Source organism: Siphateles boraxobius, unplaced genomic scaffold, assembly GCF_051911475.1.
Source record: "Siphateles boraxobius isolate OS27281-9 unplaced genomic scaffold, OSU_SipBor_1 24, whole genome shotgun sequence".
In the NCBI taxonomy this organism is placed as follows: domain Eukaryota; kingdom Metazoa; phylum Chordata; class Actinopteri; order Cypriniformes; family Leuciscidae; genus Siphateles; species Siphateles boraxobius.
This window is the reverse complement of record NW_027508855.1, coordinates 6,571,728-6,589,081: the sequence shown is the minus strand read 5'-3', so window position 1 is coordinate 6,589,081 and position 17,354 is coordinate 6,571,728. Positions and strand designations below refer to the sequence as shown.

General features: G+C 38.4%; 1 protein-coding gene across 2 annotated transcripts; it reads right to left on the bottom strand.

Annotated features, from left to right (window-relative positions):
* Nucleotides 1-399: 399 nt before the first annotated feature.
* On the bottom strand, nucleotides 400-12,958 carry tmc2b (transmembrane channel-like 2b). Of its 2 annotated transcripts, XM_077241030.1 has the most exons (20): nucleotides 12,818-12,958; nucleotides 12,306-12,347; nucleotides 11,527-11,941; nucleotides 10,588-10,737; nucleotides 8,703-8,793; nucleotides 8,541-8,622; nucleotides 8,336-8,442; nucleotides 7,643-7,741; nucleotides 7,409-7,551; nucleotides 7,130-7,277; nucleotides 6,837-7,031; nucleotides 6,564-6,743; nucleotides 6,275-6,436; nucleotides 4,822-4,950; nucleotides 4,180-4,247; nucleotides 3,861-4,100; nucleotides 1,370-1,495; nucleotides 1,200-1,278; nucleotides 990-1,110; nucleotides 400-801 (listed from the first exon to the last, which is right to left on the bottom strand). In XM_077241030.1, the coding sequence occupies exons 1-20, from the start codon at nucleotides 12,858-12,860 to the stop codon at nucleotides 563-565; spliced, it is 2,859 nt and encodes a 952-aa protein (XP_077097145.1). In that variant the 5' UTR covers nucleotides 12,861-12,958; the 3' UTR covers nucleotides 400-562. The 2 variants fall into 2 exon arrangements, with proteins under 2 accessions (XP_077097145.1, XP_077097146.1); XM_077241031.1 differs by lacking the exons at nucleotides 12,306-12,347; nucleotides 12,818-12,958 and having other exon boundaries at nucleotides 10,588-10,743; nucleotides 11,691-11,731.
* Between the last annotated feature and the right edge of the window lie 4,396 nt (nucleotides 12,959-17,354).

Sequence of the window (17,354 nt, the reverse complement as noted above, 5' to 3'; positions counted from 1 at the left end):
CTTAGTAAAACATATTTAATAATAATAATAATAAACTTAGGAAAACAAATCTCAAATTAGATTATCTATCTTATATTAACAACGTTGCATTTATTGTTCTGTGACACTGAAAGTGCATTTAAAAGGTTAAAATTAAAGTTAAAATTTATGTTTTCAGGTTTCCTCTTGATACATACAAAATATTTAATATATTTTAACATAATATTAAAAATATAATTTTTTAATATTTTATTTATTTATCTTTTGCTAATTATTTTAAGCAATTTTGACCACTATCCAAGCATAAAGGCACAAAAAGAAGGGAATCCAAATCATGAAAACATGTTTATTTCTAATAATCCTGATCTGTTTGCAATAATAATGGAAATGATTTGATGAATAAACCACCACAGACATGTATATCCATAAACCTTTTATTACACTTTTTTAAATAACATACAGATACATTTTACACAAAAAAATATTTACAACAACAGCACCTCCTCACTGTAGTATTCCACTTCGATTTGGATCCATATATAGTATGACTGTGGAGTGTGTGTCTATATACATTCTTAAAGCCTTATCTTCGGGGTGGTGGTCTACCTCTCCCTCTTCCCATCCCTTGACCTGGTGGAGGTCCACGGCCATTACCTGGGAGAGGCCCGGGTGGCCTGGGACCTGGAGGGCGAGTCACTGGTGCCCGAGGATTAGCCGCAGCCAAAGACACATCCCTCTGAACATGCACCCCTTTCCCGGTGGCTGCAGCACCTGGTTTGCCTGTCACTTTTGGTGACTTGCTAAGCAGGTCAGTTGGTTTCTCTGTAATAAAAATGGCAAGTTTGTCACAGACACAGACACTCTATTGTGAATGAAGACTGTTCCACTCTCAGTTTTGAAGATCACATGAGTTTGGGAGTACGTATCTCCTACAATGTGAACACCAGTAGGGGAAAGAGGGCAAAAGAAACATGTCATGACTAGTTCAACGAGTTGTTTAGCCCACTGACCAGCCTCTACTGCAGATGGAGGGGGAATCAGGGACTTGTTGGGCATAAGATCCTCCAGGTCTTTCATCACCTGGTTAGTGCTGTCCTTGTTGTTCCTCTTGTTTTTCTCCTCATCTCTTTGCTAAATGATGGAGCAGAAAATATAAACCAAAAGCTGACACTGTTGATGTCAGACAACTTTATCATCATTTACAATAAACGTTTACCAACCATTTGCATTTTGCGTTTTAATTCCATGTTAGCGTTCTGATATGCTTTGGACACAGCATTCAGGTAATAAATAGCCAATCTGTCAGAGACAAGACAGTCATATAGTTTTATTAAATGCAAGTAAATCATATAACATTTACCTTTATACTTCACATTAGGTGACTACTCACACCATGAGCAGGACTGCAGAAATTATGAGGCCTGGGTTGGATGCATAACTGAAGATATCTGCCATAAATGATGGCAAGTCCTTCTCTATCGTCTCCGAGATCACATCAAACATCTTATCTTTTCCACTGTGGAGAGACGTGGATCTTATATTGCTCAGGACATTTATGATCCAACAGAAAAATTTAAATATGAGTTCACGGTCTAGGCCCTTTTTTGCTGGTCTAAAAATGTATGACAATTTAAAATATATTTTTTTATTCCATATTGATGGACCAGCATGAAACAAGCTTGTTTTTATACTTGTTATTATACTGTAGCGAGATGTTTTTGTAACATTTTAAGACATACTTGTTCAAAATATCCTGCAAATAATACACATTTTATGTTTATTTAATCACTGTTTGTAACCTCTAAGCTAAGTAAGTTGCAACCAGCTAAGTATTTTATAAGATCTCCTGTTTTAATTTGCTTTTAATCATGGAAGCTCATTTCCCCCAAAATAAGAAAAATATCATGCATAATTGAGATTAAAAAGACAGTAATTATGAGATGAATTGTTATAATTTTGTACATTCTGTGCTCTAAATAAATAAAAAGCCAAAATTATTATATAAAAAAGTCAAAATGATTACATACTGTACTATGTACATACATAATATATAGGCCATTAGCTGTAATCAAAATTATTCAAATTATGCAAAACCTTGCAAATCAGGTTTATTGGCATAATTGACTTTCAGCTGTTTGAAATGAACAAATAAAAAAAAGTAATTGAAATAGCTCAGCACAACAAATGTTTTAAGTGGTGTCCCCAAATTCATCTGAAATTGCAACTTTTAATGACTTTTGCAGTCTCAAAATTATTCAAACCCCTGAATAGAATCCCTCACAGCAGCACAAATCTGCAAAACAGGTGTTGTCTCAAGCGCACCTGATGCAACTAATGAAGGGCTTCAGTAGTTGCACCAGGCGTGCTTGAGCTAGAACACATGAAATATCTGAACTGGCTAGGTTTGTTGAGTGTCACGTTTAACTGCATGTTAGAAATAAGTCAAAAGAATGGTCCAAAAAGTTAAGTGAAGATATCATTGCCCTTCACAAACAAGGAACATGATACAAAAAGATAGCAAAGGCACTAAATGTTCCAAGAGACACCGCTGGAAGCATAGTTCGCAAGTTGAAAGTTAAAGACAGTGGTTAGACTATCTGGAAGGGGCAGAAAAAGGAATCTATCAACGGCTGCAACCAGATTTCTGAGAAGACAGATTCAGAAAAACCCTTGAGTGACTGCAAAAGACCTGCAGCAAGACTTGGTGGCAATAGACACTGAGGTTTCAGCTTTCACAGTAAGGCGTGTACTACACGCATGCAGTTTCAATGCCAGAACTCCATGACATACACCGCTACTGATTCAAAAGCACAAGAAAATTGCTCAAAATCATATAAATAAGCCACAGAATTTTTGTGATTCTGTTCTGTGGAGCGATGAAACAAAACTGGAATTTTTCGGGAGGAAGCAGAATGAAGCATATGCTGAAAAGAACACTCTGCCTACAGTTAAGCATGGTGGTGGGGGGGCTGCTTTGCATCCTCTGGCACTGGAAACATGCAGCGTGTGGAAGGCAAGTTGAATTCATTAAAGTATCAGAAAATCCTAAACGTCATGCTGTCAGGGAAGAAGCTGAATCTTGGGTGTCATTGGACCTTCCAACAGGACAAAGATCCCAAGCATACCTAAAATTCCACCAAGGCTTGGGTGCATAAGAAGTCCGGGAAGATTCTACAGTGGTCATCACAGTCACCTGACTTGAACCTCATAGAAAATCTCTGGTGGGATTTGAAGAAGGCGGTTGCAGCACACACACCCAAGGAAATTTACTGAACTGGAGGCCATCGCTCATGAGGAATAGGCTAAGATTCCTCAGAAACTCTGCCAGAAGCTGGTGTCTGGTTATACATCTTGTTTGTAGCAGGTCATATCAGCAAAAGGGTGTTCTACTAATTACTAAAGGTGCTTGTAATGAAGGGGTTGAATAATTTTTAGATTTCAGAAGTCATTAAATGTTGCATTTTCAGATTAATTTGGGGAAACCACTTGAAACATTTGTTACGTTGAGCTATTTCAATTACTTTTGTTTGATTTTTTCAAGGCAAACAGCTGAAAGTCTGTACATTTTGCCAATAAACCTGATTTGCAATGGGGGTTGAATAATTGCAGTTACAACTGTAATTTCGACTTTATCTTATAATTACTTAGCATGTCATAATTTTGACTTTTCATGTCATAATCATGATTTACCAAAGCATGATTTATTTTTCTTATGTGGGTAAATGGGATTCCATAATTGATACATGAATAGGGATAACAAATCTATTCCTACAGGAATAATTTGTTCAGGCATTCTGTACTTTTCCCCTTTTTCCCATTTTTGACCACAGTGAGCCTTTTCAAGGATTAGTACATAAATCTTGATAAGGTTTAAAAGCTACCTGAAGGGTCCACAGTCAAAAGACGGTGGCAGGGTCATAATGGTGTAGATCACAGGCATGAGACTGAGGAAGAGGACAAGGAGGAGCAATCCCATGTAGAAGTTATTAGACCGTGAGGCTTTGAACACTCTCTCATGGGGAACGTTACAGGCCATCACTGCCCAGCACTGGTAATACATGGAGCTCAGCAGACGCAACACGTTTACTCCCACCAGCCCAGGGGCGTAAAATGCGCCCATCCTGAAACACACAGATTATGTGAAGTCATCACACTGTCCATCGCTGAGATGCTGTGTTTTTACTCGCATGATCTACTTACCATATCATTCCCTGGTTGAAGATGAGCCCAAGTACATTACCACTGATGTCAAACTCTCCATAAGATGGCTGCAGAAACACAAACACACACACATGCATAAATATTTGTATGCATGACAACACAGAAAGAGATGTCACAGTAAAAGATACCTCTCTCTCTCTCTATCTCTCTCTCTCTCTCTCTCTCTCTCTCTCTCTCTCTCTCTCTCTCTCTCTGTGTAATTAAGTGCCCTGAATGGTGTAGTGTGTCTCTCTGTGACTCTGGTTGTAAAGCAGCCCTATCACCTATCCTGCCACCTTCTCATGCTGTTCAGTTGACCTCGGATGAATGAGTAGTATGTTACCTATATCGAGTGACAGGAAAATGAGGGCGACAGGGCAAAGCCATATAGAGCAGTCATTTCTGAGCACAAAAAACTATCGATGAGAATATACTTCACCTGACATAATCACAGTCAGTCAGGTTTCTAAAATCTGCCCTCTTCTTTATGGGAAAGTCCCATCAACGCTAAATTGATAAGAACTAAACTTAACAACTAAAATGTTCATCCAACAGAGGTCATCCAACTGATACTGTTACAGCTTGTTTACACAGTGTTACGTGAGTAACTTGAATAACAGCAGGGTGTGAGGTTGGACTTACAAACCCAGCTTCAAGATCCCAACACCAGCAATAGTTGAGGAATCTCACAATCACAGCTCGTAGGAAGTCCCCTATCAGAATGGTCAGATATGTCACCTGGATGTCAGACACGGTGAGCTTCACAAACTCCTGTGAGGAAATAAAACAGTACATTTTAACCATGCCTACTGCATTATGTTTGATACATGAATTTCTAAGGCCTTTGAATTATCAGCATGAAAAAAACATTGTTTAAAAACCTGTTGCACACAATCTACTGCATGCCTTCGGCACTCTGATTGATAGATCATACTTTATTAGCAAGTAAAAGGCCTTTTAGTATAATTCTAAAATTATTTTTATGAAGTAAATGTATAACTTTTGTATTGTCAGTAATATCTCAAGATGAACATTTACTAGACTGAAGCAACTTAAGTTCTCGTTGCACTTGTGCACAAAAGTACCTCACAGATCTAATTTCAGACAGACTTCTGAGGCAGCGTAACGGTTTAATGGTTTAATGAAGGCATAATACAGGGAGCATTGGTGAAAACTAAGTGAATATTTTCTATCAATATTAATTTCTCATTAGAAATGACATCAGAAGTGGCCAAACGTTGGCCAAAAACGTAGATTTACACATAAACTGACCAGCAACCGCAACTTTCACACGGCATCTTTATTTCTTAGCTCAACTGTCACAGAATGAAAAGCACAGGATTGTGGGATATTAAAGGCAGCGAAAGATACAACTATGCTGCCTGCAAAAATCGAACAGTATGTCAGGAGACAGGAAGTGAAGCTAACATTGTTAGCTAGCGTTCCTTTATGCCTTTCTCCCTTGGAATGCATCCTCCAAAGACAGAATTTTTAAGCTTTCAGACGTGGGCCTTGATGATCTGGGTCAGGTGTGTTTGATTGGGTTTGGAGCTGAACTCTGGGGTTCGCCACCCCTGTTGTAACTATATCACACTCTATGAGCTGTAAAAGCCTGATGTATCAAACGTGATAAATGCAAACTTTTTTTAGATTTACTTTTACATTTTAGGGTTAAACTGTTCCATTTCAAAAAATTAGATTTTTGTGACTAATACTTTGTCAAGCTCTACAGGGTCAGTGATGCCAACTTAGCAACTGTGTCGCTATCGACAAATATAGTGATATTTTAGACTGCTGGTTAACATGTCACTGTGTCATACTTGTTCCATAATCTGACAGAAAATATGTACGAGAACAGCTTTATCGGACATTCGGCTATTATGTTATATTAAAATACAGTATGAAAGCACAGATTAGGAAAAAAAAAACGGATTTTAAGTGCTGACATTTGGCACATTATGTCATCCAGCAACATGTAGTAACTTTTTGAGCAGGCTACTTTCCATTGAAAATAGTAGGCAACACTGTGCAGGGTTAAGCACTGACTGTTAATGACAAGTTTGCTGATGGTGATATTGGTGCTGACGGTACCTACAATGCCAACTTCTGTCTCCCAGCATGGCCCCCTGATGACATCAGCTGGGGAAGTGATTGGAGGGGGAATGTTTTCTGTGACATTGTACTGTAAAGTGTAGTTGTCATAGTATTCTTTAAGAGCCCAGATGGTTTCATTTTTTATCTCTTTCTCGTTTTCAAGCTGTGAACATACAATACCAAAGGAATGATTCACATAAAATGTAACAGGTATATGTGTAAGGACTTTTAAGCAGAGCAATATCCCCTTATCATTATGTTTATGGTTACTAGACCATCTATGGTCATACCTTTGCATTGACTTCATCAAACAGAGCAAACAGAAAAGTGTACAGGTTGCCCAGAAAGAGGGCAAAGATTCTGGCCAGCTGCCATTTTAGGGCGATTCGAGGGTGATAGTCTTCCAGCTCCCCTATAACCTCAAACAGAGGTGGACACACCAAGCCCAACAGGGACATCACAATTTCAACCTGACCGAAGAAAAAACAGAGTTTCACAATTTCCTTTTTTGTTTTTCACGTGGCATCACATTAATAAATTGAAAGGTAAAAGAAAAGGGGTACCTCATTTTTTTGAAGCCATGTCAGTTCTTTCCTGTCCTTTTTGGCAAATTCTTGAGATCTTTTTACCACAGTGTAGATGAGGTATCCGCTCCCACCCAAGCAGCACAGGATGAGAAAGTTGGCTAGGACACGTAGAAAGCGGCGCAGGTGAATGTTCTCATCCTTTAGGTTTTCCTGCTCATCCACTATCGATTCCTGAGGGAATAAGTTAGTTAATGTTTGATTTGATCAGTCTAGCTATGCAGAAGTTTTCACAGTACAGTGCACCATTCTTTGATATTGCTGTTATTAACCTTGAAGCTTGTGGTGGTGGACGCGAACTTGTTGTCAGCTGTCTCTGGGTTTCCTATAAGGTAATCCCAGCTAGTAAACAGCTTCCAGCAAAAGGTGAAGGCACTATCCTCTGCTCCATCTCCTCCTTCATTGGCATTTCTTGCCATTCTAGAAGAAGGAAGGCCGTTAAAAAAAGAAAGAAAGAGGCTCCACATTATCAGCAAAAAGAGCATTGCCAGTCAGCAAAACCCTATACAGAGTGACACTGTCAATGCTGCAGATGTAGTTAATAGACTCACGTTCTGATAACCACCATTAGACTGTAGCCAAATATCCCAACACCAACCAAAAGATATGACAGAGGTAACCGGAACTGGAGGAATCCGATACTTCGTTGATTATTGTAGAAACCATAAAACAGAACGGAGTACTTGCAATAACCCTGTGAAAAAATGCAAAAGGTATAATCCAAATAAGACAATAGCAATCTTACAACCTCTTTTACACAGAATCCAATAGTGCAAAATCCTTACCCCAAACTCAAACAGGACAGAGAAGTCCATGGCAGTATCCTCTTCCTCTCTGGGGACAGTTTTTCTTGGAAGGGAACCGTAAGGCATGCCCATCAGTACCTACAAAGAGAAAGACACAGACCATATTAGAGTACGTTTTATTTAACTTTTCTCTTTTATGACATAAAGGCCAAGTATGATAACCCATACTTGGAATTTGTCCTCTGCATTTAACCTATCCAAGATAGTGCACACATTAGGAGCAGTGAGTAGTGAACACACACACATTGCAAACCGTGGACACACACAACCGGAGCAGAGGGCAGACATTGCTGTGTCGCCCCCGGGGAACGACTGGGGGTTTGGTGCCTTGCTCAAGCGCATCTCATTCATTTCCTGCCAGTATTGAGAATCAAACCCGCAACCTTTGGGTTACCAGTCTGACCAATTACGGTTTCCACAAAAATATCAAACAGCACAACATTGATAATAATAGGAAATGTTTCTTGAGAGGCAAACCATCATATAAGAATGATTTCTGAAGGATTGTGTGTCACTTAAGACAGGAGGAATGGCTGCTGAAAACTCACCTGCCATCACAGGAAGAATAACTCTTTAAAATATATGAAAATAGAAATTTTAATAAAATTGTGTACATTGTAGTGGACATTGCCTAAAAGGTGTTTAACCAAAGACATTAGCGTCACATCTCACCTCTGGCATAACAACAAGTCCAAACACAAAGCCGAAGAGAACAAGGTTTAATCCATACATCCAGCGCAGGAAAATGAAGTAAGAGGCAACAGATGACCCAAAGTGACCTATGAGAATAAAACAGATGAGAAGAGAATAAGAAACACACTGAACTCTGAAAATACAGATTCCGATAAAAAATAAAAAGAAACAGAGATTAACAGACTTTCCACTTCTTTTATCCGACTCTCCCAGGGAATGCAGGCTGTCTTGAAGTTTTCAAAGTCTCTATTGAATTTGATTATTTTCTGAGAAACAAACAAACAAAAAATATTTAGTGATTTCATTTAAAATGTAACATGTCAATACGGAATATTTAATGCTGTACCTTAGTCATCATGACTTTGAATGCATAGAGTCTCCTCCCTTTTCCTTTGCCCAAAGCCCCTTCAAACTTTTCTACAAACCCCTGGGCTTCTCTAACAGGTGATGTAAGTAGAAACTTGTATTAGCATGGAAATAAAATGTATGACACAATATCTAAACAAACTTTCTGTTTTTGTTTCAGATTTCAACAGGGCATGAGTATTTCTCCCTGCTGTTGGGGTTGTAATCTTTGCATGCTGCTATACATGTGTAGACGGACCAGTCCATTTACTTACTGGCTGCAACTAAGTGTATTACGCAGCCTGCACATTCAGCATTGTGTAGTCACCAGAGACAATACTAGGAAAAAATATCATGTTTCACTCACAACCTTCACACCCTGTAACCTGAGCCTAAAGCCAATTAATTAAATTAAATTAAATCAATGAATAATGAATGGTCCAGATCGGGGGGTTGTCCATAAAATGAAAGTCAGTGGGGTCCAGTGTTGTTTTAGACCCCTTTGACTTTCATTGTATAGGCAAAAGAAGAAAAGAAATCATACAGGTTTGATTTGAAATGACATGAGGGTGAGTAAATGATGAAAAAACTTTCATTTTTGGGTGAACCAACCCTTTAATGTTTTCACATGGTAATAGTATGGGGACCAGTGTAAGTGTAGTTAACTGAACTAAAACTCAAACCACAAAAAAAAAATATATATTACTTGAAATGCAATATTTAAATTAAAAAAACATTTATTTTCGCTAGTTGACAATGACACATTTCTCATTTTATTTAGTTTAACTTGATGTACTAAAATAACTAAAACTGAAATAAAACTAATAAAAATGTATTTAAAAAATATATATATATATATATATATATATATATATATATATATATATATATATATACATAATAATAATAATAATAATAATAATAATAATAATAATAATAATAATAATAAAAACTATAACAGTCTTTCAAATAACATCCATATAATATTAACACTAACATTACATTGAAAGGGACTCAACATTAAATCCATCTACAGAGAAAATTGTTTGGCAACTACAGCAATTAAACTTCAGTCTATTATCCAAAAACGTACAAAGTACCTCATTATAACTTGTGGTGGACCACATCGACATCCGTGTATTGTTTGGGCATGACCATATGACCATATGGCACTTTGTACATGAGATCTCAAGAGAATTGTACCCAAACATGCATGCAAAGACTGCCCTCAAGAAACATCAGCATGCATAAAACAGCATCAAGCTCATGAAACTGTAGCATTCCTATCACCTACAAGAAGTTACCCATGTAGAAGCTTTGCCAAGTGAGTGTCCCCTATGTGGCACTGTTTCTTTCCCTACCGCTTCAGGGCCCATGTTACTGATGCTTGCTTGGGCAGTGTGTCAGTCTAACTTCTGAGGGCACTTGTCCAAACTCTCATTTGTCACCAACACTGGTCATTTCCACTGGGCAGTCTGAGGTAAAGGTTCAGACGGAGGCCACTAGGTAACAAATGCACTGGCGTAGTAGTCTCTGTCAAGTGTTTTATCTCGAAGTACAACCGAGCGCATTTTGGATGACGGTAATTCTTTACCGAAACTTTTTTTATACTTCAAAAGCGCCATGTCATACTGATCATAATTCAAACTACGTCCATGCTTCCTAAAAAGAATTTACAAAAGCCAGTAAGAATATGTAGCCAATTAGAGCTCCTTAAAGTGCATTAAGAGATGTGAAGATGCAAGCAAGCAGAAGCACATCAACTTGTAAGCTTTAATGAAGCACATAAACAAACATAAAACTCAGACAAAATAAATTAACTTCATTTGAGTAAAAGGTTACTGAAACAAGAGCTCAAACAATGAGTAGGAGGAAATCCGTTTTACTTCAGGCATTTGAGTCTCCTCTTCATGCGCCAGGGTTTGTTCCGAAGTGTCGCTATCAGCTTTTTCTTCTCCTCCACTTCCTCTTTTAGTCGAGCCATCTCTCCCTCAGACAGAGACTCGTCTTCTGAATTGTCGTCTGATGATGAACTGCTGCAGAACAAAGCCGAGACCCAAGAGTCAGCAGTCAGTCCTTTAAGTCCAGTTTAACAGTAGGCTATATTCCACAAATTGTTGTTTTGGTCAAGTCAAGTCAAAAGTTCTAGTGAGCAGGATGGACATGAAAAGCACTTCCAGATCATCAGTTGGAAGGCAAAAGGAAAAAAAAAGAATGAAATGTCCAACTGAAACCAAAAAATGTATAGCCAATAACAACAAAATACTTTAAAATGGTGGCTGAAAAAAATAAAGATTGTATGGCTCTATAATACTTTTTCAATCATCCAGTGAATCTGTCACACACACACACACACACACACACACACACACACACACACACACACACACACACACACACACACACACACACACACACACACACACACACACACACACACACCTATAGGAGTGAATTCAGGATGATTGGGACACTTTTTCCAAGTCATTTCAATGGCAAAAGTTTCCCAATCACCCTGAATTGACCCTATATATAGGTTTAGTGAATGATTGAATCTTTAAATAAATAAATAAATAATATTTTTTTTATTTATAGCAATACAATACAATACAATACAATTTTATGATGACAACACTTTTGTGGTTGTTCTGAGGTTCTAGTTCCTTGGCTGCATTTTACCACAAATTTTGTAATATGAATAGTTGAGTTGAGAACATTCAAAAGTTATTTTATGGCAATAGATGTGTATGGCTGTGGAGGTAATGAGGAGTGAACGGCACCGTGTGTGTGTGTGGCGTGGAGAGGGAGGCTAGAGAATACTGCACCTGCTGTTTTTGCCTTTGTTCTTTTTCTTATCCTTATCATCATGTTTATCCTTCCCTCCTTTTCCTGCTGCTTTGCCATTCCCCTTCTTCTCCTTGATATTCTCCACCTCTTTGTCCTTCTTAGTTGTGCCTTTTTTCCTTCCTTTTCTTTTATCTCCTTTCTCCTCTTCGCTCTCCTCTTCTGAGTCATCTTTCTTGGCAGCCCTCTTCTTCGCACCTGCTGCTTTCTTTCTTCTTCCTTTCTGCTCTTCCTCGCTCTCGTCTTCACTTAATTCCTTCTTCTTTCTGCCTTTCCTCTTCCGTGGAGTCTCCTCCTCTTCGTCGCTCTCCTCCACGCTATCGGCGGGCTTGGCTTTCCTTCCTCGAGCAGCAGGCTTCGGTTTATTCCTGCCTTTTGCTCTTCTTTTTGAATCCACTGAAAATATATAGAAAGTGTGTGTGTGTGTGTGTGTGTGTGTGTGTGTGTGTGTGTGTGTGTGTGTGTGTGTGTGTGTGTGTGTGTGTGTGTGTGTGTGTGTGTGTGTGTGTGTGTGTGTGTGTGTGTGTGTGTGTGTATATTATACATTCATTTTATATTTTAATTAAATACGTTTTTTTGACAAAATACATTTTGTAAGATCACTGCATAACACGCACATTCAAAATAGTTATTAAAAATAATACAATAATATTCTTGAATATTATCAGAAGTAATATTATAATAAATAATAATGATAAACAATAATTATGCTAATAATAAAAAAATGAACAAAAAAAATTCAACCATCTTCAAAACTTACCGTCACTTCCACTATCATATTCTGCATCAATTTCCATCCCAACTGTAACACACACACACACACACACACATACATACACTGTATTAATATCAAAATAATTTCTTTCATTTTAAAAAATCTGTCACTATAACTCAATAACACAACTATATAACATCCTGTCAGATGAGTGCACTTCATGGTATACATGATATATTGTGTTAATCATTAAAACAATTAACATAAATTAGGTAAACCTGCTAAATAAGGATCATCATTCAAAAACTCACTCACAAACATATAACAGCAGGAAAAACAACAGCACAACACATGCCTGCCAGTTGTAAAATCATCGACTGCACTATATCAGAATATAAAAACTATATCAGAACAGTAAATAAAAGTTGCAAATATTTACCTAACCTATTCATATATAGATGGATGCATTTGAAACGAACAGTCTCCTAGTATACACTGAATCAAATTGAATCAACGTGCATTAGAATTATCCTCTTCTGATTATCACAGCTACTTACCATCATCCACGGTTATCGCAATATCATTTTTTCTGCGAGGCATCTTGCCGGTTTGAGTTTGAGTCCTGTTATTCAGTCTTGCGAGGCATCTAGAGCTCAAGACACACCTGACTGTCAAGTGGGTCTCTGTTAACAGGCTCTCCGCTCCTAAAAAAGGAATCAAATGTCTCCTTGACTACAGAAAATGGTAGTCAAGATCTAAAGCCGGCAAACAAAACGCCAGTATACAGGACAGATTCAAGATTCAAATAATCAGAGAATAATCAAGGTGTCTCTCATGATACCTAAACACAAGCAGGTTGGCTAAATGAAGTAAGCCAGTATACCAGAGTTTCATGATAATTATTTCTAGAATTAAAATAAGAAAATTATAACAAATTGTAAATAATGTGAAGTTCTGATTAAATTATTCTTCTTTACAACAAATTTATCATTCTTCATGTTAATTAGAAAAAAGTTCAATAACTCATTTTTGGACCTTAGTAAAAAAGAGGTAACTTTTTTTCCTGGTTCCATTTCAGTACAAGAGATTCATATACTAAACTATAGTTCAATCATGTATAACTTTGGTTAAATTTGTGTCTTATGTGTAAATGATGAGGCATTGTGTCAACAGCAAGTTCTAACCATTAATTGTTTTGAGTTAATTATATACAAGAGGTCTACTACTATAACATCCGGTATCAGAGCTACATTCACACAGATCAGATATCCAGCATATAAAAGCGGTTTCTGTGTAGTGGCCGCAAGGAAGGTTCACAATAAATGCAAAAATACACTGTGAAAAATCTAAACTCATATTTTGTGCTTTTTGAGTTTTACTTACTTCCAAAAGTTGAGATAACTTTATTTAGTTTGATCAATTCCAATACATTGGACAAGTCAATTGGATAAACACAGTAAAGAATTTATAAGGTTTTTACAGTAAAGTTTAATTTATGATTCAATTAATAATTTAATGAATTAAATTATTCATTAATACTATTATGAGTCCTAATGCTATCGCTATTCTTGATTTCTTACTGAAAGAATTTAAAATGAGCTGTATTTTCAGTTAACAATGACTACCTAAATGAACAAATAAACAAAATCTCAAATGACTCCTGTTAATACTTAATGACGACTGCCCATGAATTATAAATGACCATTTGCATTGTTAATGAAACTTATGTGCCAATTTTCTTATAAATAATCGTCAAGATTTGATACAGGGATATCATAAGGTTATAAGGATTGTAAGATCTCTTCGATCCATCTTCAAAACAGGTGCTCTTTCAATATTCTAATATTCTTAAAGGATGTTTTTTCACCATCCTCTAGTAGGTTTGTAACAAACTCCCCTCACTTAAATGGTACACAGCGTAACCCCAAACAGAGCATCATGGGCCGTGGAATGACAAGTGAGTCACATGCATCTTTGCTGCCAAATCTGTGGCTGTTGGAAAATAATCCAGGACATTAGACACCCCTAGAGCTGATAGCAGATTTGAGAATACAGTACTGCGCATGGAAATGTTGTGGGTCACCTGACACGCTGATCAAGATAAAGCTGCATGGATTTGAGAATAGGAAAACAATGAAATGGAGACGAGAGGCATAATGGTGGGCAAAGCCAAGCCATCAATCGGTTCAAAAATGATTTCGCTTCCAGATCTATGGGGGGTAAGGCCCAGTGTCTTGACGAATAATGCTACCTATAAGATCGTGCCACCAACACTATATTTGTATTGTTTTAAGCGTAGGTTTAGGGTTTGTGGTACTGTAGGTATGGATGTTAAAAAAAGCCTCAAACCATGTCACACCACATAAATATAACGCTGGTAGTCTGATAGGTAGCAATTTTCGCTGAGCACCGTGAGCGGAGAGTTCAAATCGTCAGAACACCGGTTCACACAGAACGCATTTTGTGGTCTTTTTGAACGCGAACGTTTTGAATGCGACCAGTGGTCAGGGTTCCTGAAATCCAGCATGGAGGGCCACTGTCCTGTAGTTTAGCTCAAACCATGATCAAAGTCACTTACCTGCAATTTTCTAGTAACTCTGTTGACTAGCTTTTTCAGGTGTGTTTGATTAGTTTTGGAACTAAACTCTTCAGGGTAGTGGCCCTCAAGGACCAGATTTGAGGAACCTCTGGCATTTTTATAATGCCTTACCACGCACGATGCTGCAAAAGACGCAAACACAACAGTTAAACACGTTGTCCGTCTATTGCTTTTACATTAAAAATCAATGGAAAAGAAGCACAGTGGAACGCAAAAACACGTTTTGTGTGAACGGCCCCTAACACCGTGTCCTAACTACACGCGACCCGACGCCGCGACATGCGATAATCTTTTCCATGTTAATCAGAGTTTTTGTCTAGTGTGGACAGACACACTTGCTGTCGCTGGAATTTTATCGCGTCGCGAGTAGTTAGGACACGGTGTAATGGTGCGTTCACACCGGACGCGAATAGAGCGTCTATCGCAAGTGATTTCAAGGTTAAGTCAATACAAAGACGCGTTACGTGCGTAAAAAATTCCTGCGGCGCGAACGAGTAGAGCGCGGCGCGGTAGACGGGAATTCGCCTCATTCGCGCGTCAAGTTCACGCGAATGGCGCGAATAGCGCGAATTGAGCATCTGGCGCGTTCCGTGCGAATGATTTATTTAGTGCTTTTTGTGCATTCACGCGTTTGACGCGAATTCGCGTCTGCCGCCCAAGTTGAAAAATCTGAACTTCTGCGGCAAATTCGCGCCGCGCAAACCAATCAGGAGCCAGCTTGCTGCTGTCACGTGGTGAAGTAAATATTTTACCACATAAAAACATGATTTTAATATATGAGACATTCATTCTGTACGCTATTTATTCCATATCTAATCTAGATTATATGAAACATCATTATTATTCTAATGTAAAGAGAACCAACATACTTTAGTTCAAGAACCTTAGTTCGTGTCTGTGTTGTGTGAGGGGAAAAAAACACAGGACAGTTTAATCACTTTCATAGTAGCCTAGGCTGGCTCCATTTACTAGACGCGGTAGACGCGAATTTGACGCGGTGTTCGCGTCCGGTGTGAACACACAGAGACAGTTAAAGTAACACCAGGTAACTTTTCAACCTTCATAATATATTTCCAAGTCTGATGGTACATCGACTTACAATAGGTTGAATGACACGTCTGCCATAGCCTGACGGGGTCTGTAGCGTTTTTAATCGTACTTTTAAACTTTGGGTTTCGGGTAGTAACCGCCGAACAAAGAGAACTACAAAACTCGACTGCTTTACGACATATACGTCACTTCCACCACCGCCCCCACTTCCTTAAAATCGCAGGGCTGTCAAGTGTCACGAATTGAGCGTGACAGTCACTCATTTCGGTCTTTTGTCACGCTCTCCCGCCACACATTGTATTTCTCACACTGAAAAACTATTTGTAATATATTTAACATGCCGCAGCGCCCAAAACTCTGGCCGCGCCGCTCACACTGTGGAACAGGCATGAATTCAAGCGCGTCTCCTCTGGTGTTGTTCGTCTGGTGTTGTTAGCCAATCAGAAAATAACACTATTGTATCTGTGTAACATTTAACGCAACAACCAATGACACCCCGTAGTCTGGGGTGTTTTTTTGTCTGCCTGACTATGTTACGGAAGCTATCTTATCCTCCGTTTATCTCAATGAATCAGGTAATGATTATTTGTCTTGCCTCAAGCTATAATGCAAATCGATTTGTAAAATTTGCAGATTTATTTATGGTAGCTTGATATTATAATATTGACGATATATGGTTATTATCTACCACTCAAACATTGCATTGAAGTATCATATAGATTCAGTAAAACGGTAACCAATAGACTAGGCTACTATAATGACACTGGCTTGTAAACGTGATCATCGCGATCATTTGTCGTTAGAAAAAAAATAAAACCCATGAAATTATATTCATATGACATGCTGAAATATATGCCACTGTACCTGGGATGAAGACATTTCACACGCGACGCAAGCAGAACACCTGCATGTGACCTCCTCCTACAGTGTTCAGGGCTATCATGGTTGTCAACAAATGTACGATTACAGAGTTTACGACAGTACTAGAGGACAATACTGTTTCCCAACTGTAGGGGGACCCCGAGAGCAAAAGTTACCTGGTGTTACTTTAAACCAGGGTTTCTCAAACTCGGTCCTGGAGGGCCGCTGTCCTGCAGAGTTTAGCTCCAACCCTGATCAAACACACCTGAGCAAGCTAATCAAGGTCTTCAGGATCACTAGAAACTCACAGGTAAGTGTGTTTGATCAGGGTTGGAGCTAAACTCTGCAGGACAGCGGCCCTCCAGGACCGAGTTTGAGGAACCCTGCTTTAAAGGGTTAGTTCACCCAAAAATGAAAATGATGTCATTAATGACTCACCCTCATGTCGTTCCAAGCCCGTAAGACCTCCGTTCATCTTCGGAACACAGTTTAAGATATTTTAGATTCAGTCCGAGAGCTTTTTGTACCTCCATTGAAAATCTATGTACGGTATACTGTCCTTGTCCAGAAAGGCAATAAAGACA

What these genes read in the sequence shown, in the direction of transcription:
- tmc2b (XM_077241030.1), bottom strand. Translation starts at nt 12,860, where the DNA reads ATGCCTCGCAGAAAAAATGATATTGCGATAACCGTGGATGATG. An exon ending in CATGGCTTCAAAAAAATGAG is followed by an intron (nt 6,744 to 6,836) that starts GTACCCCTTTTC and finishes TTCTTCGGTCAG; the next exon opens with GTTGAAATTGTGATGTCCCT. An exon ending in TCCATCTGCAGTAGAGGCTG is followed by an intron (nt 802 to 989) that starts GTCAGTGGGCTA and finishes TTTTTATTACAG; the next exon opens with AGAAACCAACTGACCTGCTT.